This window comes from Heteronotia binoei, chromosome 13 (genome assembly GCF_032191835.1).
Source record: "Heteronotia binoei isolate CCM8104 ecotype False Entrance Well chromosome 13, APGP_CSIRO_Hbin_v1, whole genome shotgun sequence".
In the NCBI taxonomy this organism is placed as follows: domain Eukaryota; kingdom Metazoa; phylum Chordata; class Lepidosauria; order Squamata; family Gekkonidae; genus Heteronotia; species Heteronotia binoei.
In genome coordinates, this window is record NC_083235.1 from 7535572 (window position 1) to 7561667 (window position 26096).

At 49.8% G+C, this 26096-nt stretch overlaps 1 protein-coding gene across 1 annotated transcript in view; it reads left to right on the plus strand.

Annotated features, from left to right (window-relative positions):
* Positions 1 to 26096, plus strand: part of G6PD (glucose-6-phosphate dehydrogenase) — a 64639-nt gene that overhangs the window by 11588 nt on the left and 26955 nt on the right. Inside the window, exons 2-5 of the mRNA XM_060252739.1 lie at positions 21244 to 21281; positions 21368 to 21476; positions 23027 to 23244; positions 25294 to 25452. Coding sequence (XP_060108722.1) covers positions 21244 to 21281; positions 21368 to 21476; positions 23027 to 23244; positions 25294 to 25452 — 524 coding nt within the window. The remainder of the gene's footprint in view (positions 1 to 21243; positions 21282 to 21367; positions 21477 to 23026; positions 23245 to 25293; positions 25453 to 26096) is intronic.

Here is a 26096-nt window from a genome sequence, read left to right on the forward strand (position 1 = left end):
ACAACCCTCCTCTCTTTATCCCCAGCTTGCAAAGAGGCGTCCGGTTTTGTCGTAGTGCATAACTGGGGGAATAGTAGGTTCAGGATGGACCTTTACACGGAGAGCGATTAAAATGTGGCATTTGCTGCCGGAGGATGTAGCGATGGCCCCGGGAATAAACAGCTTTAAAAGGGGATTAGATAGATTCATGGAGGATAAGTCTATCAGTGACTGCTATTTCCACTTCCAGAGGCAATAATCCTTTGACTCCCAGAGCCAGCAGGCAGCACCGGGGAGGGGCCTCTGTGCTTTGTTGTCGTCCCTTCAGAAGAACTGCTTGGTCACTGGGTAAGGCAGGACGCTGGACTAGACGGATCCTCACTGGTCTGACCCAGCAGGGCTCTTTTGACGTTTTTATGAACGCCTCGGCCTATCTGCCCTGTTGTTGGCCCTCCAGAGGAGCTGGTTGGCTCCTGTGTGAGACAGGAGACTGGATTAGATGGACCATCACTGGTCTGATCAAGCAGGGCTCTTCTGATGCTCTTCTCAGGGGAAGGCCTCTGCCTCGGTCTCTCTGCCCTGTTGTTGGCCCTCCAGAGGAACCGGTTGGCCCCTGTGTGAGACAGGAGGCTGGATTTGATGGACCCTCACGGGTCTGATCAAGCAGGGCTCTTCTGATGCTCTTCTCAGGGGAAGGCCTTGGGCTCTCTGCCCTGTTGTTGGCCCTCCAGAGGAACTGGTTGACCACTGTGTGAGACAGGAATCTGGACTAGATGGACCCTCCCTGGTCTGATCCAGCAGGGCTCCTCTGATGTTCTTCTCAGGGAAGGCCTCAGCCTCTCTGCCCTGTTGTTGGCCCTCCAGAGGAAATGGGTGGCCACTGTGTGAGACAGGAGGCTGGATTAGATGGACCATCACTGGTCTGATCCAGCAGGGCTCTTCTGTTGTTCTTCTCAGGGAAAGGCCTCGGCATCTCTGCCCTGTTGTTGGCCCTCCAGAGGAACTGGATGTCCTCTGTGTGAGACGGGAAGCTGGAATAGGTGGACTTTCACTGGTCTGATCCATCAGACTCTTCTGATGTTCTCATTTTATTTATTTATTTGGATTTATATCCCACCCTCCCTGCCAAAGCAGGCTCAGGGCGGTTCACAACAATAAAAGCATTTACAATATAAAACAATGACTAATTAAAACTTTGAACAGTATAACAATTAAAACATTATTAAAACAATTTGGTGCTAATGTTAAATGGAGACCTCAGCCTCTCTGCCCTGTTGTTGGCCCTCCAGAGGAACTGTGTGCGACAGGAGGCTGGACTAGACAGACCCTCATGGGTCTGATCCAGCAGAACTCTTCTGATGTTCTTCTCAGGAGAAGGCCTCAGCCTCTCTGCCCTGTTGCTGCCCCTCCAGAGGAACTGGTTGGCCCCTGTGTGAGACAGGAGGCTGGACTTGATGGACCCTCCTTGGTCTGAACCAGCAGGGCTCTTCTGATGTCCTTCGCAGGGGAAGGCCTCAGCCTCTCTGCCCTGTTGTTGGCCCTGCAGAGGAACTGGGTGGCCACTGTGTGAGACAGGAGGCTGGACTAGAAGGACCCTCCCTGGTCTGATCCAGCAGGACTCTTCTGATGTTCTTCTCAGGGGAAGGCCTCAGCCTCTCTGCCCTGTTGTTGGCCCTGCAGAGGAACTGGCTGACCCCTGTGTGAGGCAGGAGGCTGGACTAGATGGACCCTCACTGGTCTGACCCAGCAGGGCTCTTCTGATGTTCTTCTCAGGGGAAGACCTCAGCCTCTCTGCCCCGTTGTTGGTCCTCCAGAGGAACTGGCTGGCCACTGTGTGAGACAGGAGGCTGGACTAGAAGGACCCTCACTGGTCTGATCCAGCAGGACTTGTCTGATGATCTTCTCAGGGGAAGGCCTCGGCCTCTCTGCCCTGTTGCTGGCCCTCCAGAGGAACTGGCTGGCCACTGTGTGAGACAGGAGGCTGGACTAGAAGGACCCTCCCTGGTCTGATCCAGCAGGGCTCTTCTGATGTTCTTCTCATGGGAAGGCCTCGGCCTCTCTGCCCTGTTGCTGGCCCTCCAGAGGAACTGGCTGGCCACTGTGTGAGACAGGTGGCTGGACTAGATGGGCTCTCACTGGTCTGACCCAGCAGGGCTCTTCCGATGTTCTTATGTCATATATTTATTTATATGCCCCATTTTTCCCAAAGGGGGAACCCAAAGTGGCTTACGTCATTAATTCTCCTTTCCATCTTCAGTATGACGCACTGGGGACCCAAAGCAGCGTACGTCATTCTCCTCGCCTCCATTTTATCCTCACAACAACCCTGTGAGGTAGGTTAGGTTGAGAGAGTATGACTGACCCGAGGTCACCCAGCAAGCCTCCATGGCAAAATGGGGTTTCGAACCTGCATCTCCAAGATCCTAGTCCGACACTTTAACCCCTCCGCTATGCAGGTTCTCAGTGTATGTTTTTGCAAGGTGGAGGTTGAAATTTCAAGCAAAGGAGAAAGTCCCAAATTCTGCTACACACGAGAAGGATGGAAATGAAAAACAAACAAACAAAAAAGTGATATTCTACATTTCCATCTTCTTCTACATTTCCATCCCTAGTACATTTTTGTCCCAACCTGCCTTCAGGAGCTCAATGCAACGTACATGTTTTTTTCCCTTCCTCCATTTTATATTCACAACAGCCTTGTGAGATAGTTCAGCTTGACAGAGAGTGAGCTATGTCCCCTCTAGGATGAAGAGTCTTGTGAGAAAAAATTCTATTTTGTGAGCTCCTCGCCTTAAAGTTGTGTGCTACTGCATAAATTAGTGTGCTCTGGGGCCATCCTTCCTGAGCTAAGGCAAAAATGTGTGAGCTGGAGGCTAAAAATCTGTGAGCAAGTCACGCCAACTCAGCTTAGAGGGAAGACCCTGGTGACAAGTCCAGTGAATTTCTTGGCAGAGAAGCTGTTTGAACCTGGCTCTCTAGTCCAGCGTTGTAACCATACACCACATTGGTTCATAAATACCAAACTAGTCTAGCACTCCCCCAAAGCTTGTAGCCCCTCGCTGATTGATAAAAGCATCTATACCTATTAAAACCTATAGTTCTAGTCCTCAGCTCTTGTACTCTAGGACCTGCCCCCTTTTTTCTTCATCTGGAAGCAATGTGGGAGGTCCAGTGGGAGGGACGGTGGCTCAGTGGTAGAGCACCTGCTTGGTAAGCAGAAGGTCCCAGGTTCAATCCCCGGCATCTCCAACTGAAAAGGGTCCAGGCATATAGACATGAAAAACCTCAGCTTGAGGCCCCGGAGAGCCGCTGCCAGTCTAAGTAGATAATACTGACTTCGATGGACCCAGGGTCTGATTCAGTAGAAGGCAGCTTCATATGTTCATATAATATGAAGACAGCATCTCACAGGCTAAGAATGCTGGAGTTTAGCTGTCAGATTCTCCAGCCTGCCCACACACAGAGCAAGTGCACCTAGAAAGAAAGTAGCGCATGCCCCATCCAGCCGCGAACCTCGTGTGCCCTGGCTGCTTCACACCTTTTCAGCCCAGTTCACTCACAGGGGACCTCATTTGTCAATGTTTGCATTAGATAAAAAGCTTCCAGCCCTGATCGGGTGCTGGAAAGCTGGCAGCTTCTATGGGTCACTCCACCTCCAGTGAGGCAGGAGGGGCGCACAGTTTGTGGACAAATGTGGAGAAACCGCTTGGATCCGGCCTGCATCAGAAAAGGCCTCCTTGTCGTCGGCACTCCGTTGCCGGAGGCGGCGTTCTTAAAAAGAGCCTTTCCAGACTACGTGAATTAAGTTTTTAACGTCTTGTGGTTCTTTGGTTTTTCTTGATACCTATCTCAAACAGCATCGTAGCTTGCCTTTAGTCTGTGTTGAGAAAGGGAGGTTAATCTGGCCAAGAAAGGGGAGGGATATTTTTGTGGGGAAGAAGAGGAAAGGCTAAACAATAGTCCAAGAATCTCTGTTTCTCGGGCGTTATCTACTCCTGAGTACACTTGTAACAAAGCCAAGAAATGAGGAAGAAGACTTTTGCCTGTTTGAAGGTGGGAGATAGGAGCAGGGATCCACCAGTAGCTATTAGCCACAAAGTATGCATGGAACCCTGTTGGGACCGGGATGCTCTGTCTTCTTGGTGCTGGGGGGGCAAGAGTGGGAGGGTTCCTGGAGTTTTGGCCCCACTGGGGACCTCATAAGAACGTAGTGGAGGGCAGGATATAAATCCAATATTTTCATCTACCTCGCAGGGTGTCTGTTGTGGCGGGGAGGAGGGTAGGGGAGATTGTGAGCTGCTCTGAGACTCTTCAGAGTGGAGGGCGGGATATAAATCCAATATCTTCATCTACCTCGCAGGGTGTCTGTTGTGGCGGGGAGGAGGGTAGGGGAGATTGTGAGCTGCTCTGAGACTCTTCGGAGTGGAGGGCGGGATATAAATCCAATATCATCATAAGAGAAGCCATGTTGGATCAGGCCAATGGCCCATCCAGTCCAACACTTTGTGTCACACAGGGGCCAAAAAACTGAGGTGCCATCAGGAGGTCCATCAATGGGGCCAGGGCACTAGAAGCCCTCCCACTCTTGCCCCCCCAAGCACCAAGAATACAGAGCATTGCTCCCCCAGACATAAGAACATAAGAGAAGCCATATTGGATCAGGCCAATGGCCCATTCAGTCCCACATTCTGTGTCACACAGTGGCCAATATATGTGTGACACACACACATATATATATATACACACACACACTGTGGCTAATAGCCACTGATGTACCTCTGCTCCATATTTTATCCAATCCCCTCTTGAAGCTGGCTATGCTTGTAGCCGCCGCCACCTCCTGTGGCAGTGAATTCCACATGTTAATCTCCCTTTGGGTGAAGAAGGACTTCCTTTTAACCCGACTGCTCAGCGATTTCATTGAATGCCCACGAGTTCTTGTATTGTGAGAAAGGAAGAAAAGGACTTCTTTCTCTACTTTCTCCATCCCATGCATAATCTTATCAACCTCTATCATGTCACCCCGCAGTCGATGTTTCTCCATGCTAAAGTGCCTTAACCTTTCTTCATAGGGAAAGTGTTCCAAACCTTGAATCATTCTAGTTGCCCTTTTCTGCACTTTTTCCAGTGCTATAATATCCTTTTTGAGGTGCGGTGACCAGAATTGCACACAGTATTCCAAATGAGGCCGCACCATCAATTTATACAGGGGCATTATGATACTGGCTGATTTGTTTTCAGTTCCCTTCCTAATAATTCCCAGCATGGCGTTGGCCTTTTTTATTTCAATATCACACTGTCTTGACATTTTTAGTGAATTATCTACCACGACCCCGAGATCTCTCTCTTGGTCAGTCTCTGCCAACCTCCTGATGGCCCCTGGGTTTTTTTGGCCACTTTGTGACACAGAGGGTTGGACTGGATGGGCCACAGGCCTGATACAACAAGGCTTCTCTTAAGTATATCTTTGGGACCGCCTCTCCCCATTTGAGCCCCCCTGAGCGCTGCGATCAGTGCTACGCAACTTCTTCTTGTGATCCCTGGACCTAAGGATGTCTGTCTGGCTTCAATGAGGGCCAGGGCATTTTTGGTCCAGGCCCCTATCTGGTGGAATGAGCTCCCATTGGAGATCCGGGCCCTGTGGGACCTCTCCAAGTTCTGCATGGTCTGTTAGAAGGAGCTCTTCTACCAGGCTTTTACTTGACCCGGCGGGCGTCCTGTGAAGTCATTCCTCACCCAGCAACCTACCATCGAGGCGCACAAGCTGTGTTGAAAGCTTCCAGCCTACACAATACTGTGTGGTTTGTTGTACTGATTGTTGTTCTCGAATCTGATCGACATATCTGCGGTTATGATGCTTTGGAAGTGATTCATTTTCATGTTGTTCTAATGTTGTAAGCTGCCCTGAGCCCGCTTGCGGGGTTGGGCGGGGTAGAATTGAAAAATTAAATTAAACGATTTCTGGGGCAGCAATGCTCTGTCTTCTTAGTGCTTGTGGGGGCAAGAGTGAGAGGTCTTTTGGAGTCCTGGCCCCACTGGGGGACCACCTTGCGGCCCCTAGATATCGGCCACTGTGTGACACAGCGTTGGGGAGGGACGGTGGCTCAGTGGCAGAGCATCTGCTTGGGAAGCAGAAGGTCCCAGGTTCAATCCCTGGCATCTCCAAAAAAGGGTCCAGGCAAATAGGTGTGAAAAACCTCAGCTTGAGACCCTGGAGAGCCGCTGCCAGTCTGAGAAGACAATGCTGGCTTTGATGGACTGAGGGTCTGATTCAGTATAAGGCAGCTTCATATGTTCATATGTACCATTCGGTGGGCCATTGGGCTGATCCAGCGCAGCTTCTCTTATGCTCTTCTGAGTTTCTGCTATCACTGCAGGGAAGGAACGAAGCGTATGCTTATATTTAAAATAGAAAGCAAAGCTCTTGTAAGAGCCAAAGGATTTGGTGTTGCCTGATACGACGCAGAACAAGGTTAATCCCGGAGGCACAACTAGATCACTGTCATTCTGGGGATCCAGTTGGCTTTCCCAGTACTTCAGATCCCTGCCGTCCAGTAGTGTGGGATGCTTTGACCCATGGTTGACAGGAACAGTTTTCTGTGCTGTTTGCAAGTTCCTGGTTAGATGCTGCAGCCCTGTGTTTGCAGGAAGGCGTTACTTGGATGCACCTCGTGAGTCCCATTGTGCTCCAATGACTGGTCTGAGGAAGTAGAACAAAGCAGGACTGAACAGGGATATTGGCTTTTTTATCTCATTACATACATTAAACCCACTTTCACCAAGTATGGCTATCTATATATCCACAGTATTCCAATGTATTTCTCTTTTAGGATACCATATCCGAATAATGTTTTTGTACTGACATACTCAAACAAGGAATATTAGCTGTTTGTCTCATTACGTATGCTAAACCCATCTCCCGCTATATATTAATTCACTATAATTTTTTTTCTAATGGCCAACTAGAATGACATATATATTTGTGTTACATGTTAAAAGGTGAATTAGTTGGACGGGAAAAACCTCTGGGAAAGAAATGTCCTCATTTTGACCCAGGCTTATTAGCAATAGAATAATTAACAAGGCATTCTCACATTCTGACACGTTACTGTTTTATTGGTTTCCCATGCCAATGCAACCCAGATCAAAGGTTTTCTGAATTAGTTAACTTTAAAAAGGTCAAGGTAGTCCCCTGTGCAAGCACCAGTCGTTTCCGACTCTGGAGTGACATTGCTTTCACAATGTTTTCACGGCAGACTTCTTACGGGGTGGTTTGCCATTGCCTTTCCCAGTCATCTACACTTTCCCCCAGCAAGCTGGATGCTAATTTTACCGACCTCGGAAGGATGGAAGGCTGAGTCAACCTCAAGCCGGCTACCTGAACCCATCTTCCGCTGGGATCGAACTCAGGTCGTGAGCAGAGCTTAGGGCTGCAGTATTGCAGCTTTACCACTCTGCGCCGCGGGGCTGCTGTATTCCATCTCTACCTTATGGCTAATAGCCACTGATGGACCTTTACTATTCTGCTGCTGGATTTTCACTTTGTGCCACTTTGCATTCCAAACCCCACCAGCTACATGTAATTCATTCCTCGTCTGCAAAAGCGTGCATGCGCACGAAAGCTTACATCCTGAATATAAAACTTGGTTATAAAACCTAAAGGTGGCTCCTTGACTCCTGCTTTGTTCTACAGCTTCAGGCTGCCTACCTGGATTGGTCTGAAGAAGGTTCGATTCCTGCTCAGAAGGGAGATGAGGGAGCTGAGCCAGGTTTTTGAGGGGGGGGAGGGTGCTAAGCGCCTTCGAGTCACTGCTGACCTATAGTAACCCTGTGAAGTAACAACCTCCAAAATACCCTGTCATTAACAGGCTCGCTGAGCTCTTGCAGACGGAAGGCCATTGCTTCATTGACTGAGTCAATCCATCTTCTGTTGAGCTTCCCCTTTTTTCTGTTGCCTTCAGCTTTTCCTAGCATTGTTGGCTTTTCCAGTGACGCTTGTCTTCTCCTAATCTGACCAAAGTAAGACAGACTTAGTTTAGTCATTTTAGCTTCTGGGAAGGGTTCAGGCGTGTCTTGATCTAGAACCCACTTATTAGACTTTTGGGCAGTCTACAGCAGTGATCCTCAACCTTTTGGGCACCAGGGACCGGTTTTGTGGAAGACAATTTTTCCACTGACGGGGGGAGGGGGGGGGGATGGTTTCGGGATGATACAATTGTGTACTTTATTTTGGTGTGGTGGTTAAGTGTGCGGACTCTTATCTGGGAGAACCAGGTTTGATTCCCCACTCTTCCACTTGCAGCTGCTGGAATGGCCTTGGGTCAGCCATAGGTCTTGTAACAGTTGTCCTTGAAAGGGCAGCTTCTGGGAGAGCTCTCTCAGCCCCACCCACCTCACAGGGTGTCTGTTGTGTGGGGAGAAGATATAGGAGATTGACAGAAAGTGAGGAGGACCTAAAGAACCCCTTGTTGAGGGTGAAAGAGGGGAGCACAAAAGTAGGCTTGAAACTCAACATCAAAAAAACTAAGATCATGGCAACTGACCCCATCACACCTTGGCAAATAGAAGGGGGAGGCTTGGAAGTAGTGACAGACTTCACATTTCTGGGATCCAAGATCATTGCAGATGGTGACTGTAGCCATGAAATTAAAAGAAGTTTGCTCCTTGGGAGGACAGCTATGGTGAACATGGGCAGTATAATAAAAAGTAGAGACATCAGACTGCCAACAAAAGTCCGTATAGTCAAAGTGATGGTATTCCCAGTAGTAATGTATGGCTGTGAGAGCAGGACCATAAGGAAGGCCGAGTGCAGAAGAATAGATGCTTTTGAGCTGTGGTGCTGGAGAAGACTCTTGAGTCTCTCAGACTGCAAGAAGATCCAATCAGTCAGCCCTGAGGGAAATCAACCCAGACTGTTCCCTGGAAGGTCAGATGCTGAAGCTGAAGCTCAAACCCTTTGGCCACCCAATGAGAAGGGAGCCCTCACTGGAGAAGACCCTGATGCTGGGAAAGACATCACCCTGCCGACAAAAGTCCGCGTAGTCAAAACGATGGTGTTCCCAGTAGGAATGTATGGCTGTGAGAGCAGGACCATAAGGAAGGCCGAGCGCAGAAGAATAGATGCTTTCAAGCTGTGGTGCTGGAGAAGACTCTTGAGAGTCCCTCGGACTGCAAGAAGATCAAATCAGTCAGCCCTGAGGGAAATCAACCCAGTCTTCCCTGGAAGGTCAGATGCTGAAGCTGAAGCTCAAATCCTTTGGCCACCCAATGAGAAGGGAGCACTCCCTGGAGAAGATCCTGATGCTGGGAAAGACAGAAGGCAAAAGAAGAAGGGGACGGCAAAAGAGGAGACGGCAGGACAGTGTTACTGATGGAACAAACACGAATTTGGGCAGACATCGGAGGATGGTGGAAGACAGGAGGGCCTGGCGTGACTTGGTCCTTGGGGTCACAAAGAGTCGGACTCGACTGTGCGACTGAACAACAAAGCTGCTCTGAGTCTCTGATTCAGAGAGAAGGGCAGGGTGTAAATCTGCAGTGTTCTCATCCTCCTCCTTCTCCCTTCATGCTCTCTGCCTTAAGATCTGCCTAAATCCATCATGAATCAGAGAGGGTGGTCTCTAAGCGACCAAGTGCTGGCACCCAAACTATAAAACTGAATCCTCAGAAATCCTTGGACATCTCATAGGAAGGCCGGGTACGAGACACGTTAAATTGGCTCATTTTCTCCCTTCTTTGCCCAGGCGGTAGTTTCCCCATGGCCCAAATCTTCCTGCAGAAGCCAGGTTTAGTTTCTCTCCCTTTCTTTGAGACTTTGCGTTAAGTTCCCTGGGAACCTGCGGCTGACTCTCAGTTACTTATTTGCCTGCGGGGAGGTTGTTGACGCTGGGAGAAAACTTGACCTGAGTCGCAGCCTTTCGTATGCAGGCTGACACTGTTTCCTCATAATGCCCAAATCCTGCTCAGTTGTCACTCATTCTGCAAGGTTGTTTATTCATGCAGTCCTTATCACCGATCTCCATCTGAGCTATTTGCAGCCCTTTTTGTTACGGATTCATATGTAGAAACTATCATTCCTGATTCTGTTCCTATTGCTAACTTCACGGGAGCTATTTCACTCCTTTGTGAGAGCCAGTTTGGTGTAGTGGTTAAGTGTGCGGACTCTTACCTGGAAGAAGTGCGCGGACTCTTATCTGGGAGAACCGGGTTTGATTCCCCCCTCCTCCACTTGCAGCTGCTGGAATGGCCTTGGGTCAGCCATAGCTCTCGTAGGAGTTGTCCTTGAAAGGGCAGACTCTTATCTGGGAGAACCGGGTTTGATTCCCCCCTCCTCCACTTGCAGCTGGTGGAATGGCCTTGGGTCAGCCATAGCTCTCGTAGGAGTTGTCCTTGAAAGGGCAGACTCTTATCTGGGAGAACCGGGTTTGATTCCCCCCTCCTCCACTTGCAGCTGGTGGAATGGCCTTGGATCAGCCATAGCTCTCGTAGGAGTTGTCCTTGAAAGGGCAGACTCTTATCTGGGAGAACCGGGTTTGATTCCCCACTCCTCCACTTGCACCTGCTGGCATGGCCTTGGGTCAGCCATAGCTCTGGCAGAGGTTGTCCTTGAAAGGGCAGCTGCTGTGAGAGCCCTTTCCAGCCCCACCCACCTCACAGGGTGTCTGTTGTGGGGGAGGAAGGGAAAGGAGATTGTGAGCCGCTCTGAGACTCTGAGTGGAGGGCAGAATATAAATTCAATGTCTTCTGTGAGCCAGTTTGTTGTAGTGGTTAAGTGTGCAGACTCTTATCTGGGAGAACCGGGTTTGATTCCCCACTCCTCCACTTGCACCTGCTAGCATGGCCTTGGGTCAGCCATAGCTTTGGCAGAGGTTGTCCTTGAAAGAGCAGCTGCTGGGAGAGCCCTCTCAGCCCCACCCACCTCACAGGGTGTCTGTTGTGGGGGAGGAAGGGGAAAGAGATTGTGAGCCGCTCTGAGACTCTTCGGAGTGGAGGGCGGGATATAAATCCAATTTCATCATCTACCTCACAGGGTGTCTGTTGTGAGGGACCTTCTGAAAAGGCCAGACAATTAGACAATCAGTTTTTGAGAAAGAACTGACTTTCAGACTTTCCAAAGAACTGGTAAAGACCAGACCTTCTTAAACTTCTCTGGCACGCTATGCCATACCGTCACTACCACAGGCCAAAGATCAAGAGGAACATGTTTTCCTTTCTGGTGGTACCATGAACACTCAAACAGATATGAGGAACACAGCTGACATAGCAGGTTCATGTATGGAGAGGCAGCGCTCCAGATGTTTAAGCCCTGGCTCGCAAAGGGCTTCAATGACAAGAACAATGATTAAAGGGCTGGAACACTTTCCCTATGAAGAAAGGTTGAAACGCTTGGGACTCTTTAGCTTGGAGAAACGTCGACTGCGGGGTGACATGATAGAGGTTGACAAGATTATGCATGTGACGGAGAAAGTAGAGAAAGAAGTCCTTTTCTCCCTTTCTCACAATACAAGAACTCGTGGGCATTCCATGAAATTGCTGAGCGGTCAGGTTAAAATGGATAAAAGGAAGTCCTTCTTCACCCAATAGGTGATTAACATGTGGAATTCACTGCCACAGGAGGTGGAGGCGGCTACAAGCATAGCCAGCTTCAAGAGGGGATTAGATAAAAATATGGAGCAGAGGTCCATCAGTGGCTATTAGCCACAGAGTGTGTGTGTGTGTATATTGGTCACTGTGTGACACAGAGTGTTGGACTGGATGGGCCATTGGCCTGATCCAACAGGGCTCCTCTTATGTTCTTCTGTGACACAGAGTGTTGGACTGGAGGGGCCAGGGACCACTGGCCTGATCCAACATGGCTCCTCTTATGTTCTTATGTGACACAGAGTGTTGGACTGGAGGGGCCATTGGCCTGATCCAACATGGCTTCTCTTATGTTCTTATGTGACTCAGAGTGTTGGACTGGATGGGCCATTGGCCTGATCCAACAGGGCTCCTCTTATGTTCTTCTGTGACACAGAGTGTTGGACTGGAGGGGCCACTGGCCTGATCCAACAGGGCTTCTCTTATGTTTTTATGTGACACAGAGTGTTGGACTGGATGGGCCATTGGCCTGATCCAACAGGGCTTCTCTTATGTTCTTATGTGACACAGAGTGTTGGACTGGAGGGGCCATTGGCCTGATCCAACATGGCTTCTCTTATGTTCTTATGTGACTCAGAGTGTTGGACTGGATGGGCCATTGGCCTGATCCAACAGGGCTCCTCTTATGTTCTTCTGTGACACAGAGTGTTGGACTGGATGGGCCATTGGCCTGATCCAACAGGGCTTCTCTTATGTTCTTATGTGACACAGAGTGTTGGACTGGAGGGGCCACTGGCCTGATCCAACAGGGCTTCTCTTATGTTCTTATGTGACACAGAGTGTTGGACTGGAGGGGCCACTGGCCTGATCCAACAGGGCTTCTCTTATGTTCTTATGTGAAACAGAGGGTTGGACTGGATGGGCCACTGGCCTGATCCAACATGGCTTCTCTTATGTTCTTATGTGACACAGAGTGTTGAATTGAATGGGCCATTGGCCTGATCCAACAGGGCTTCTCTTATGTTCTTATGTGACACAGAGTGTTGGACTGGAGGGGCCACTGGCCTGATCCAACAGGGCTTCTCTTATGTTCTTATGTGAAACAGAGGGTTGGACTGGATGGGCCACTGGCCTGATCCAACATGGCTTCTCTTATGTTCTTATGTGACACAGAGTGTTGAACTGAATGGGCCATTGGCCTGATCCAACAGGGCTTCTCTTATGTTCTTATGTGACACAGAGTGTTGGACTGGAGGGGCCACTGGCCTGATCCAACAGGGCTTCTCTTATGTTCTTATGTGACACAGAGGGTTGGACTGGATGGGCCACTGGCCTGATCCAACATGGCTTCTCTTATGTTCTTATGTGACACAGAGTGTTGAACTGAATGGGCCATTGGCCTGATCCAACATGGCTTCTCTTATGTTCTTATGTGACACAGAGTGTTGGACTGGATGGGCCACTGGCCTGATCCAACATGGCTTCTCTTATGTTCTTATGTGACACAGAGTGTTGGACTGGAGGGGCCACTGGCCTGATCCAACAGGGCTTCTCTTATGTTCTTATGTGACACTGAGTGTTGGACTGGATGGGCCACTGGCCTGATCCAACAGGGCTTCTCTTATGTTCTTCTGTGACACAGAGTGTTGGACTGGAGGGGCCATTGGCCTGATCCAACATGGCTTCTCTTATGTTCTTATGAGCATTGTTCCTCACATAACCTTTCTCAGCTGTGTTCTCACACACACCCCGGCACGTATGTATATGTGAATGTGCTCAGATGGATAAGCTACTATAATTTAATTGCGCATTTTTAAATATAGGGTCATCAGTTGTAGACAGTACTTTACAGATTTGTAAAAACAGATGGGAGTCCTGCCTTGAGATATTTGCCATCTGAATTTTTGTTTGTTAAGCAGGAAGGAAAGGTGGAGACAAGGGCAGCAAGGGATGACTGTGAGTAATTGTTGAGGCTTAGAGTTTGTTTTGGTTGGGGGCTAAGGGTGCCACTGGATGAATTCCTGGGAATCTTAGACTGTATGTCTTTAATTTTCTTTAAAAGCAGCCATGGGGTTTCGGATTGGGGCCCTGGTGCTGGAACAGGAGTGGTTATTCCTTTCTCCCTACACGTCCGCCCTATTTCTCCATAGAGCTGACAGCCCCCAGGTGGGGCCTGGAGATGTCCTGGAATTATAGATGATCTCCAGACTACAGAGATCAATTTCCCCTGGAGAAAATTGCAGCTTTCTGATTCTATGATACACCATGGAGTCAAGGAGGAAGGAAATTCTCCCAAGAATTTCCCGGTCCTAAATTTGGCAACCCTAATTAGAAATTAGGCTACATCAGCTCTGGTAGAATTGCAAAGACAAGGTAGCCTGGCACCCCCTACCCCCACCACACCCCACTGGCACTAATAGCAATTGGGGGTGGAGTTTATCTCAGGTGGGGACGGAATGAAAGCCCCCATCCACCTTAGCACTCTATCCCTGATTGATGTTCTTCCCTATCGCAGCTGATTTCACAGAAATTTAAATGCAACCAGAGATCTGGCGCCACACCCTAAGAGGTTAGGCCTAACGCCTTTGCAGAGAAGGTAGGTGTTTAAAAAAAAGTTTGTGCTGCATGCAGTATTCCTCATTACTACGTATCGATGTAAAAGTTGGGCAGCGAAGAAAGCTGACAGGGCAGAAGGTGGCCCCAGAAGGTCGGACCAGAACCAATGGGTCGAAATTAAATCAAAAGAGTTTCCGGCTCAACAATCGGAAGAACTTCCTGATCATTGGAGCGGTTTGGTGTAGAGAGCCAGTTTGGTGTAGAGAGCCAGTTTGGTGTAGTGGTTAAGTGTGTGGACTCTTATCTGGGAGAACCAGGTTTGATTCCCCACTCCTCCACTTGCACCTGTTGGAATGGCCTTGGGTCAGCCATAGCTCTAGCAGAGGTTGTCCTTGAAAAGGGCAGCTGCTGTGAGAGCCCTCTCAGCCCCACCCACCTCACAGGGTGACTGTTGTGGGGGAGGAAGGTAAAGGAGATTGTGATCCGCTCTGAGACTCTTCGGAGTGGAGGGCGGGATATAAATCCACTATCTTCTTCTTCTTCTTCTTCCTTGGTGAAACAGGCTTCCTCGGGAGGTGGTGGGCTCTCCTTCCTTGGAGGTTTTTCAACAGAGGCTAGACAGCCCTCTGACAGCAATGAAGATCCTGTGAATTTAGGGGGAGGCGTTTTTGAGTTTCCTGCATTGTGCAGGGGGTAGGACTAGATGACCCTGGAGGTACCTTCCAACTCTATGATTCTGTGATTCTATGACAAAAGTAGATTCCTTTGAAATGTGGCTTCGGCGGAGAGTTTATGGATACTGTGGACTGCCAGAATCAGTGGGTTCTAGATCAAGTCAAGCCTGAACTCTCCCTACAAGTTAAAACAACTAAACTATTGGAGAGCCAGTTTGGTGTAGTGGTTAAGTGTGCGGACTCTTATCTGGGAGAACCGGGTTTGATTCCCCACTCCTCCACTTGCAGCTGCTGGAATGGCCTTGGGTCAGCCAGAGCTCTGGCAGAGGTTGTCCTTGAAAGGGCAGCTGCTGTGAGAGCCCTTTCCAGCCCCACCCACCTCACAGGGTGTCTGTTGTGGGGGAGGAAGGTATAGGAGATTGTGAGCCACTCTGAGACTCTTCGGAGTGGAGGGCGGGATATAAATCCAAAATCTTCATCTACCTCACAGGGTGTCTGTTGTGGGGGAGGAAGGTATAGGAGATTGTGAGCCACTCTGAGACTCTTCGGAGTGGAGGGCGGGATATAAATCCAAAATCTTCATCTACCTCACAGGGTGTCTGTTGTGGGGGAGGAAGATAAAGGAGATTGTGAGCCGCTCTGAGACTCTTCAGAGTGGAGGGCGGGATATAAATCCAATATCTTCATCTACCTCACAGGGTGTCTGTTGTGGGGGAGGAAGGGAAAAGGAGATTGTAGGCTGCTCTGAGCCTCTGTCCTTGAAAGGGCAGCTGCTGTGAGAGCCCTCTCCAGCCCCACCCACTTCACAGGGTGTCTGTTGTGGGAGAGGAAGGGAAAGGAGATTGTGAGCCGCTCTGAGCCTCTGTCCTTGAAAGGGCAGCTGCTGTGAGAGCCCTTTCCAGCCCCACCCACCTCACAGGGTGTCTGTTGTGGGGGAGGAAGGTATAGGAGATTGTGAGCCACTCTGAGACTCTTCGGAGTGGAGGGCGGGATATAAATCCAAAATCTTCATCTACCTCACAGGGTGTCTGTTGTGGGGGAGGAAGGTATAGGAGATTGTGAGCCACTCTGAGACTCTTCGGAGTGGAGGGCGGGATATAAATCCAATATCTTCATCTACCTCACAGGGTGTCTGTTGTGGGGGAGGAAGGGAAAGGAGATTGTGAGCCACTCTGAGACTCTTCGGAGTGGAGGGCGGGATATAAATCCAATATCATCTTCTATTTTGGTCACGTTATAAGAAGACAAAGAATCACTGGGAAAGACCATCATGCTAGGGAAAGTTGAAGTCAGCAGGAAACAAGGAAGAGCCAACCAAGAAGCCACGCCCCCCCCCCCCAGTTTGCAAGACCTGAGCTGTTAACGACGGGCTGTTCTGACATCATTAATTCACAATTTGCAAGAACTGAGCTGTTCACAGTAGGATGTTTTGAGATGATTAATTCATAGGGTCCCATGAGCCAGAAGCTACCTGACAGAGCTTAACACATACACACCCCAATTTAAAGGGAGAGGAAGAGGAGAGGAGGAGAGCCGCTCTGAGTCTCTGATTCAGGGAGAAGGGCGGGGTATAAATCTGCCCCCACCTCACAAGGTGTCTGTTGTGGGAGGAGAAGATACAGGAGATTGTAAGCCACTCGTAGTCTCTGATTCAGGGAGAAGGGCGGGGTATAAATCTGCCATCATCGTCGTCTTCGATACAGAGAAATGACAAGGCATCTAAAAAAAGGCACACTGGTGCTCAAATATCAATGCGCTCCCCCCCCCCCCACTTCCCCGCAACTGGATAGAAGAGCGGGTGGGTTCTCTCTTTGTGGTCCCTCCTGCCCAGACGTCCCTCATCCTGAATGATATTTGTGAAGACTCCCTTCCTTTGAAATTCCAACTTGGCCTCAGCTGCCCCTGTCACTCCTCTCACGACAGGGCCAGGCAGGGTTTCCCCCCCTCCCCCCTCCAGATTGTTTTGGCCTGTTCTGCCGCTTAGCAACCGAGCGCCGATCCGCCCCGGTGGTGCGAGGCGCCAGGCCGAGAGCCCGAAGGCGCGGCTTCCAGCTTGGTTAACGCAGCATGACTCGGCGTGTTTGCCGTCAGGCACAGCATTGGGTGGAAGCAAAGCTCCCGCCTGGTGCCCCTTGAAAGGACAAAGACCCGGAGAGTAGCACCGCCAGACACAAGGGTGGCGTGAGATGTGAGAAGAAAGGCACTGGGCGGCAGAGGGGTTGGGCAACGGAATCCGGGCCCTGCTCCAGAGCAAACAAACCAATGGGCATAGATCTCGCTTGCACGAAAGAGGGAGCCGAACTTTGCTGGAACTTCGGGATGGTATAAGTCTCACCTCTTCCCGAAGGTCTCCGAAACTCTGCGTGCACAAAGCATGTGCAGACCTTAAGAACTTAAGTAGAGCCCTGCTGGATCCGACCAAAGGTCTGTCAGGTCCAACATTCTGTCCCCATGGCAGCCAACCAGTGGCCTCTAGGGAGCAGGATGACAGATCAGGCACAATGAGAAAAGAATCAGAAGAAGACAACCACAGATTTATACCCCGCTCTTCTCTCTGATCAGTGTCTCAGAGCGGCTTACAATCTCCTTTCCCTTCCTCCCCCACAACAGACACCCTGTGAGGTGGGTGGGGCTGAGAAGCTCTCCCAGAAGCTGCCCTTTCAAGGACAGAGTCTCAGAGTGGCATACAATCTCCTTTCCCTTCCTCCCCCACAACAGACACCCTGTGAGGTGGGTGGGGCTGAGAAGCTCTCCCAGAAGCTGTCCTTTGGCCACTGTGTGACACAGAGTGTTGGACTGGATGGGCCACTGGCCTGATCCAACATGGCTTCTCATATGTTCTTATGCCTGGGGCAGTGATGCTCTGTATTCCTGGTGCTTGGGGGGGGGGGGTCGGTCAACAGTGCCAGTGCTTCTGGAGATGGCACTTGGGGGGTTTTTTGGCCACTGTGTGACACATAGTGTTGGACTGGATGGGCCATTGGCCTGATCCAACATGGCTTCTCTTATGTTCTTACGTCTGGGACAGTGATGCTCTGTATTTTTTGGGGGGCAACAGTGGGAGGACGTCTGGTGTCCTGGCCCCACTGGTGAACCTCCTGATGGCACCTGGGGTTTTGGCCACTGTGTGACACAGAGTGTTGGCCTGGATGGGCCATTGGCCTGACCCAACATGGCTTCTCTTTGGTTCTTAGGATCGGCTACATCAGGGGTGTGTGACCTAATATGCAAAGGAGTTCCTGCTCCAAAAAAAGAAAACCCTGATCCCACCCTTCAGCTTCAGTGGATGACCTCAGTTTCTAGTATTACAGGAGAGGAGAGAAGTTTCATGAAAGATTGGGAGAGGAAAGAGGGACGTGAAATTTGGCAGACTGTGGGAGCATGAATAGGAGGGGGCTAGACGTGCTCCCCTTCGTACTCTGCTCCTGTTAACCCCCCAATATTACCTCCGGGAAGCAGGCGATCATGAGGTAGTGATGCGGTTGCAGCAGAGATGGATATTTGTGACGGAAGAGGAATGAACTGAACGGGGGATGTGGCTTTCCGTTATCTTGTTCCTGATTGCGGTTGATGTCACTGGTTGTAATGAGTAGCTCAGTCGTTCAAGTACCGTCCTGCGTTCAAGGAAATAGGATTGATTGCCGTTTCCTATTAAAGTACAACATAATCGATATCACAAAAGCTGTTGCTAAATTCTTGGCTGGAATCGTTGCAAATTATTCTAAGCGGGTTTAATTGTGATCTTAACCTTAGTTTAGCCTTTTATGCTTTGAACAGACATGCCTGATTGTTGTTTGGTTGACAAGTCCCGGCGTATCTCTTTTCGTTATGCCAATAAAGGTGGGACTGGATTGGATTGGAGTACCGTCGTTGTCTGCATATAATGATGTTAAACTTGGGATAATGTGTTTGAGACTCTGACGGAAGGCCTCTTTCTCTCTCCTGAGTCCTTCTAAATGTAATCCAGATGAAAAAAAAAGAAGAATGGCAGATTTATACCTCGCCCTTCTATCTGAATCAGAGTCTCAGAGTGGTTTACAATCTCCTTTATCTTTCTCCCCCACAACAGACACCCTGTGAGGTGGGTGGGGCTGAGAGAGCTCTCCCAGAAGCTGCCCTTTCAAGGACAGAGTCTCAGAGCAGCCTACAATCTCCTTTCCCTTCCCCCCCCACAACAGACACCCTGTGAGGTGGGCGGGGCTGAGAGGGCTCTCCCAGAAGCTGCCCTTTCAAGGACAGAGTCTCAGAGCGGCCTACAATCTGCTTTTCCTTCCTCCCCCACAACAGACACTCTGTGAGCTGGGGGGGGGGGCTGAGAGGACTCTCCCAGAAGCTGCCCTTTCAAGGACAGAGTCTCAGAGCGGTCACAATCTCCTTTCCCTTCCTCCCCCACAACAGACACCCTGTGAGGTGGGTGGGGCTGAGAGGGCTCTCACAGCAGCTGCCCTTCCAAGGACAACCTCTGCCAGAGCTATGGATGACTCAAGGCCATGCCAGCAGGTGCAAGTGGAGGAGTGGGGAATCAAACCCCGTTCTCCCAGAGAAGAGTCCGCACACTTAACCACTACACCAAACTCTCTCTCTTGTCATGGGACTGCCTGGTCATGGGGAAAGAGGAACATTAGGACCAATACTCCCTCTAAGCTGTGAAGACTTGTGAGCAAAAATTCCGCTTTCTGAGCTACATGCATTAAAGTTGTGAGCTACTGTACAACTTAGCTTGCTTTGGGGCCATTTTTCCTGAGTTAAGACAAAGATGTTTGAACTAGAGGCCAAAAACCTGTGAGCTGGATCACACTAACTCAGCTTAAATATATAATAATTAACTCAGCTTAATATAAATAAGACGAAGGAAATTATAGTGGATTACAGGAAGAATAGTTTGGACATCCAGCCGTTGTTTATTGATGGTGTTATGGTAGAACAGGTGACAGAATGGAAGTTTCTGGGAATTACCATGAAACAGGATCTAACAAGGGGGGCAAATACTTTAGCTCTAAAGAAAAAGGCCCAGCAACGACTATACTACTTAAGACTCTTAAGATCACTACAACTGTCAGGGAGTCTGCTGGTTGCCTTTTATCGTAGTTCCATTGAGAGCATTTTATCTTATTGCCTCTGCGTGTGGTTTGGGAGCTGCACAGAAGCAGAGAGAAGGGTGCTCCAAAGAGTGACGAGAAGAGCACAAAAGATTTGTGGATGTTCTCTCCCCTCATTGGTGGATCTGTATAATATGGGATGTAAAAGGAAGATACAAATGATCCTAAGGGACCCTTCACATCTGGACCATTTGCTATTTGAGATCTTACCGTCAGGTAGACGATATAGAGTGTTGAAGGCTAGGACAAACAGATTTAAGGACAGTTTCTATCCAAGTGCTGTGGTTAGGCTAAATGCAGGGTTATGAAGGATTATCTGTTTTAGATATATTTAAATGGTTTAAATGGTTTAAATGGTTTTATGAATGTTTATCTGTTTTAGATGTATTTAAATGGTTTTAATGGTTTTAGATGTATTTAAATGGTATGAATATGAATATGTGTGTTTGATGTGTTGGTATGTTTTGTGGAAGAGCACCTCATTTCGTTGCTCTCTTTTTGTTGAGAACAATGACTATCTATCTATCTATCTATCTATCTATCTATCTATCTATCTATCTATCTATCTATCTATCTATCTATCTATCTATCTATCTATCTATCTATCTAAAGGGACAGTTCTTTTTCGGGTCATCTGAACGCCAGCCGAGGCAGTTTGGTGTAGTGGTGAAGTGCGTGGACTCTTATCTGGGAGAACCGGGTTTGAGTCCCCACTCCTCCACTTGCAGCTGCTGGAATGGCCTTGAGTCAGCCATAGCTCTGGCAGAGGTTGTCCTTAAGAATGGGCAGCTGCTGTGGGAGCCCTCTCAGCCCCACCTACCTCACAGGGTGTCTGTTGTGGGGGAGGAAGATAAAGGAGATTGTGAGCCTCTCTGAGGGCTGGGTATAAATCTGCAGTCCTCCTCCTCCTCTTCTTCTTCTTCAACTTTTTCTCCTTCTTTCTCTTCTTTTTTTTCTTCCTCCTCCCTTTCTTCCTCCTCCTCCTCTTCTTCTTCCTCTTCTTTTTCTCCTTTTTCTTTTTCTCCTTCTTCTCCTTCTTTTTCTTCCTCCTCTTCTTTTTCTTTTTCTTCTTCTTGTAAGCTGCTTTGAGTCTCTGAGGGCAGGGTATAAATCTGCAGTCCTCCTCTTCTTTTTCTTCTCCTTTTTCTCCTTCTTTCTCTTCTTTTTCTTCCTGCTCCCCTCTTCCTCCTCCTTCTCCTCTTCTTCTTTTCCTTCTCCTTTTTCTTCTTTTTTCTCTTCTTTTTCTTCCTGCTCCCCTCTTTCTCCTCCTCCTCTTCTTCTTCGCACACCTTTTTTTCCTTCCCTAGCACTGATGGAATGTTTCTTCTCTTCCCCACCCCCCGCTCCATTTCCAGGGAGACCTAGCCAAGAAGAAGATCTATCCCACCACCTGGTAAGTCCCATTTTGCTATCCACAAGCTTTCTTCGCCTTCTCGTTTACCTGTTCTCACATTGCAGCCTCTCTGATCTCCTGTGCAGGTGGCTGTTCCGAGATGGGCTGCTTCCAGACGACACGTATGTGGTGGGTTATGCCCGGTCCAAGCTCACCGTGGCCGACATCCGCAAGCAAAGCCAGCCATACCTCAAGGTAAGAATTCACTCGTAGCCCGGCACCGCTTCACCGTGTCCACTAGATGTTGCTCATGCTTTTAAGCTTGCTGAAGTATATCCTCCAACAAGAACATAAGAGAAGCCATGCTGGATCAGGCCAATGGCCCGTTCAGTCCAACCCAGATGACCCCAGGAGGCCCACCAGCGAGGCCAGAACCTCAGAAGCCCTCCCTCTCTTACCTTTCCAAGCACCAAGAATACAGAGCACCACTGCCCCAGACATAAGAGAAGCCATGCTGGATCAGGCCAAAGGCCTATCCAGTCCAACATTCCGTAAAACCCAGGTGACCCGAGGAGGCCCACCAGCGGGGCCAGAACCTCAGAAAGCCGTCCCACGCTTGCTTTTCCAAGCACCAAGAATACAGAGCATCACTGCCCCATGTTGGATCAGGCCAATGACCTATCCAGTCACACAGTTGCCAAAACCCAAGGGCCATCAGGAGGTCCACCTGTGGAGCCAGATCTCCAGAAGCCTTCCCACTGTTGCCCCCCAAGCACCAAGAATGTAGAGCATCACTGCCCCAGAGAGAGTGTTTTATCTAAACCTTGTGGCTCATAGCCATCTGTTCCATATCTTCATCCAAACCCCTTCTGAAGCTAGCTGTGCTTGTAGCCGCCGCCACTTCCTGCGGCAGGGAATCCCACATGTTCATTCCTCTTTGGGTGAAGAAGGGCTTCCTTTTACCTGTTCTAAGCCTACTGCTTCTTAATTTCATGGTGTGCCCATGAGAAGCTGACAGCATGACTGATTCTCTCTGCCTGGATGATGGTGGGGTAGAAAGCAACTGCAGTCTTAGTGAGAGGCCTGCATTCAAGTCTAGAGGATAGTAGAAGACAAGTAGCCCTTCTTACTGTAAGAATGCCGTAACTCAGGGGTGTCAACATGGGGCTGAATCAGGTCCCTGGAGGGCTCCTATCAGGTCCCCAAGCAACTGGCTGTTGTCTGCTTCCTTCTCCCTCCCTCTTGCTTCCTTCTGCATCACAGTTTGCTTTGCCAGGCTTGCTCAATCGCACAGGAGCCACAGAGCAAAGCCTCTTATTTTCTCCGTTGGCTGACGTTCCTCTCTTAGGGAGGAAGGGGGGAGGGAGAGCTTGCTTTGCAAAGCAAAGCAAATTTTATTCTTATATCCCGCCCTCCCCCGCCAAAAGGCGCCCTCCCCCGCCAAAAGCCAGGCTCTCTCAATCACACAGCAGAGCTACTGAGCCAAGCCACTCTTCCTTCTATTGGCTGAGGCTCCTTCCCCTCCTGGTCCGCTGGGGAAGGAAAGAAAGAGCCAGAGCTTCCTTTGCCCAGTTCCCTGGATCCCATGGGAGAGATACAGAGAAAGCACCTTTAAGACCAACGAGCGCTAACGTTTTAACCATGTTTTATTTTAAGTTTTTTTTTTAAAAAACAAGCATTTAATTCTGGTTTTGTCCTTTATAAAGTTTATATCTCTGCTACCTGGCATTACATTACAAGGTATTTATGTCAGATCCCGCCCTCGTAACAAATGAGCTTGACACCCCTGCGTGTAACTGTTCTAGGCCACCCCCGACGAACAAGAGAAGTTGGAGGAGTTCTTTTCCCGCAACTCCTATATCCAAGGAAAGTACGATGACCGGGCCTCCTTTGAACGGCTCAACGCTCACCTGAACTCTCTGCACAACGGCGAGAAAGCCAACCGGCTCTTCTACCTGGCTTTGCCACCTAGCGTCTACGAGGACGTCACCCAGAACATCCGGGATAGCTGCATGAGTACAGTGTAAGAGCTTGGCTTGCTAGGGGTGGGGTTATTTTTGAGAACTGGCAGTGAGCAGGAGCCCCATGGCGCAGACTGGTAAAGCTGCGGTACTGCAGTCTGAGCTCCCTGCTCACGACCTGAGTTCGATCCCAGCGGAAGCTGAGTTCAGGTAGCCGGCTCCAGGTTGACTCAGCCTTCCATCCTTCCGAGGTCGGTCAAATGAGGACCCAGCTTGCTGGAGGGGAAAGTGTAGATAACTGGGGAAGGCAATGGCAAACCACCCTGTAAAAAGTCTGCCATGAAAACGTCGCGAAAGCAACGTCAACCCAGAGTCGGAAACGACTGGTGCTTGCACAGGGGACCTTTCCTTTCCTTTTCTTGCCATTGGTAAAGCTGCAGTACTGCAGTACTGTGGTCTGAACTCTCTGTTCACGACCTGAGTTTGATCCCCGGCGGAAGCTGGGTTCAGGTAGCTGGCTCCAGGTTGACTCAGCCTTCCATCCTTCCGAGGACCCAGCTTGCTGGGGGGGGGGGGGAGTGTAGATGACTGGGGAAGGCCATGGCAAACCACCCCGTAAAAAGTCTGCCATGAAAACGTCATGAAAGCAATGTCACCCCAGAGTCGGAAACAACTGGTGCTCGCACAGGGAACCTTTCCTTTCCTTGCCATTGGTAAAGCAGCAGTACTGCAGTACTGGGGTCTGAACTCTCTGTTCACGACCTAAGTTCGATCCCTGGCGGAAGCTGGGTTCAGGTAGCCGGCCCAAGGCTGACTCAGCCTTCCGTCCTTCTGCGGTCGGTCAAAGGAGTCCCCTGCTTGCTGGGGGGAAAGTGCAGATGACTGGGGAAGGCCATGGCAAACCACCCCGTAAAAAGTCTGCCATGAAAACGTTGTGATGCGACGTCACCCCAGACGTCATGCCTCGTGCTTTTGCAGGGGACATCCTTTAATAATAATAATAATAATAATAATAATAATAATAACTTTATTTTTATATCCCGCCTTTTCTTGCCATTGGTAAAGCTGCAGTACTGCAGTACTGTGGTCTGAACTCTCTGTTCACGACCTGAGTTTGATCCCCGGCGGAAGCTGGGTTCAGGTAGCTGGCTCCAGGTTGACTCAGCCTTCCATCCTTCCGAGGACCCAGCTTGCTGGGGGGGGGGGGGAAGTGTAGATGACTGGGGAAGGCCATGGCAAACCACCCCATAAAAAGTCTGCCATGAAAACGTCATGAAAGCAATGTCACCCCAGAGTCACCTTTTGCACCTTTGGCACCTTTTAGTGCCAAAGAACTTGGCAGTACTTGGCCCTGCTGTGTGCCTGGGCAGGGCTGGCGCTAGGCTTTCTGGCGCCCTAGGCGAATCACCCCCTAGTGCCCCCCCCAATTATTAAAAAATAGGGAAATTGAAGTGCGCCAAACGTGAAACTTTTCACATTTTTAATTGACTGATTTTTAATTTTTTTTTTTTAAAAAAAGTGACATTATAAAAAAAAATTGTGAGGTTAAGCGCTTGGCGGCCATGTTAGGAAGGAGAGTGGCAGGACAGGATGAAGGCGGGAGGCTAAGTCACACATCGGGGAGAGGGGGGGTGGCGGCTTGGCTTTGTTGAGGGCAGCTGGGTGATGGGAGAGGACAAGGCGACGGTGGTCAGGAGCCAGAGTTATGCGTCAGGGAGGGGGCGCCAGGTGGCGCCCTAGGCGACTGCCTACTCCCACGCACCGGCCCTGTGCCTGGGGAAGGCAGAAAGTGGATTAAAAGGAGAAAGGGAAGGAAATAGAGGCACAGCGACCCAAGACCTGCTTGGGTTAAAAGCCAGGGGTTAGCAAGTCAGCAAGGCTTACAACGATCAGAGAATGGGATTTCAACGCTCTGGAAAGTTCCCAGAGAAACCGTATAAATGTTGTAAGGGAGCCTTAAGGAAATCCGCTGAGCCTGGTTTAACTTTCAGAGTCCCGCATGTGGGAGTGTTGCAGGGTGTCGGTCACTTGGCCTCATCTCTCCCCCCCCGCCCCGATTGCAACGTCCACTGAAAAACGGACGCTTGTTCCCCTCCCTGATCTGTCTCCAGCGGCTGGAATCGCATCATCGTGGAGAAACCCTTCGGCAAGGACCTGGAGAGTTCCAACAGGCTGTCGGATCACATCTCGGCGCTGTTCAGGGAAGACCAGATCTACCGCATCGACCACTACCTGGGCAAAGAGATGGTGCAGAACCTGATGGTGCTCAGGTACGATGGGGAACTTGGGACGTGGCAGCAGAACGGACTTTTGATGGAGGGTGGGGCAGGATGTAGACTTGGCTGGAACATTGTTGGGTGGGACACTAGTTATTTTTTAAAAGGGGAGGGGTGCCCTTTCATTTGACCACAGGTGGCCAAACTGCAACTCCGGCTCTCAAAGCCCCCGCTACCCCATCAGAACAGCTTGGAGAAGGCATTTAAAGTTAAAATTGCTTTCTTTCCACCTCTTCCTCCCTCCCCATTTATTTCCTCCCTCCCTCCCTTTCTCCTTCCTTCCTTCCTTCCTTCCTTCCTTCCTTCCTTCCTTCCTTCCTTCCTTCCTCCTCCCTCCCTTCTTTTCTTCCTCTCTCCCCCCCTCATTCCCTCCCTCCCTCCCTCCCTTCCTTCCTTCCTTCCTTCCTTCCTTCCTTCCTTCCTTCCTTCCTTCCTTCCTTCCTTCCTTCCTTCCTTCCTTCCTTCCTTCCTTCCTTCCTTCCTTCCTTTCTCTCTTTCTCTCTCTCTTTCTCTCTCTCTTTCTCTCTCTCTTTCTCTCGTTCTTCCTTCCTTCCTTCCTTCCTTCCTTCCTTCCTTCCTTCCTTCCTTCCTTCCTTCCTTCCTTCCTTCCTTCCTTCCTTCCTTCCTTCCTTCCTTCC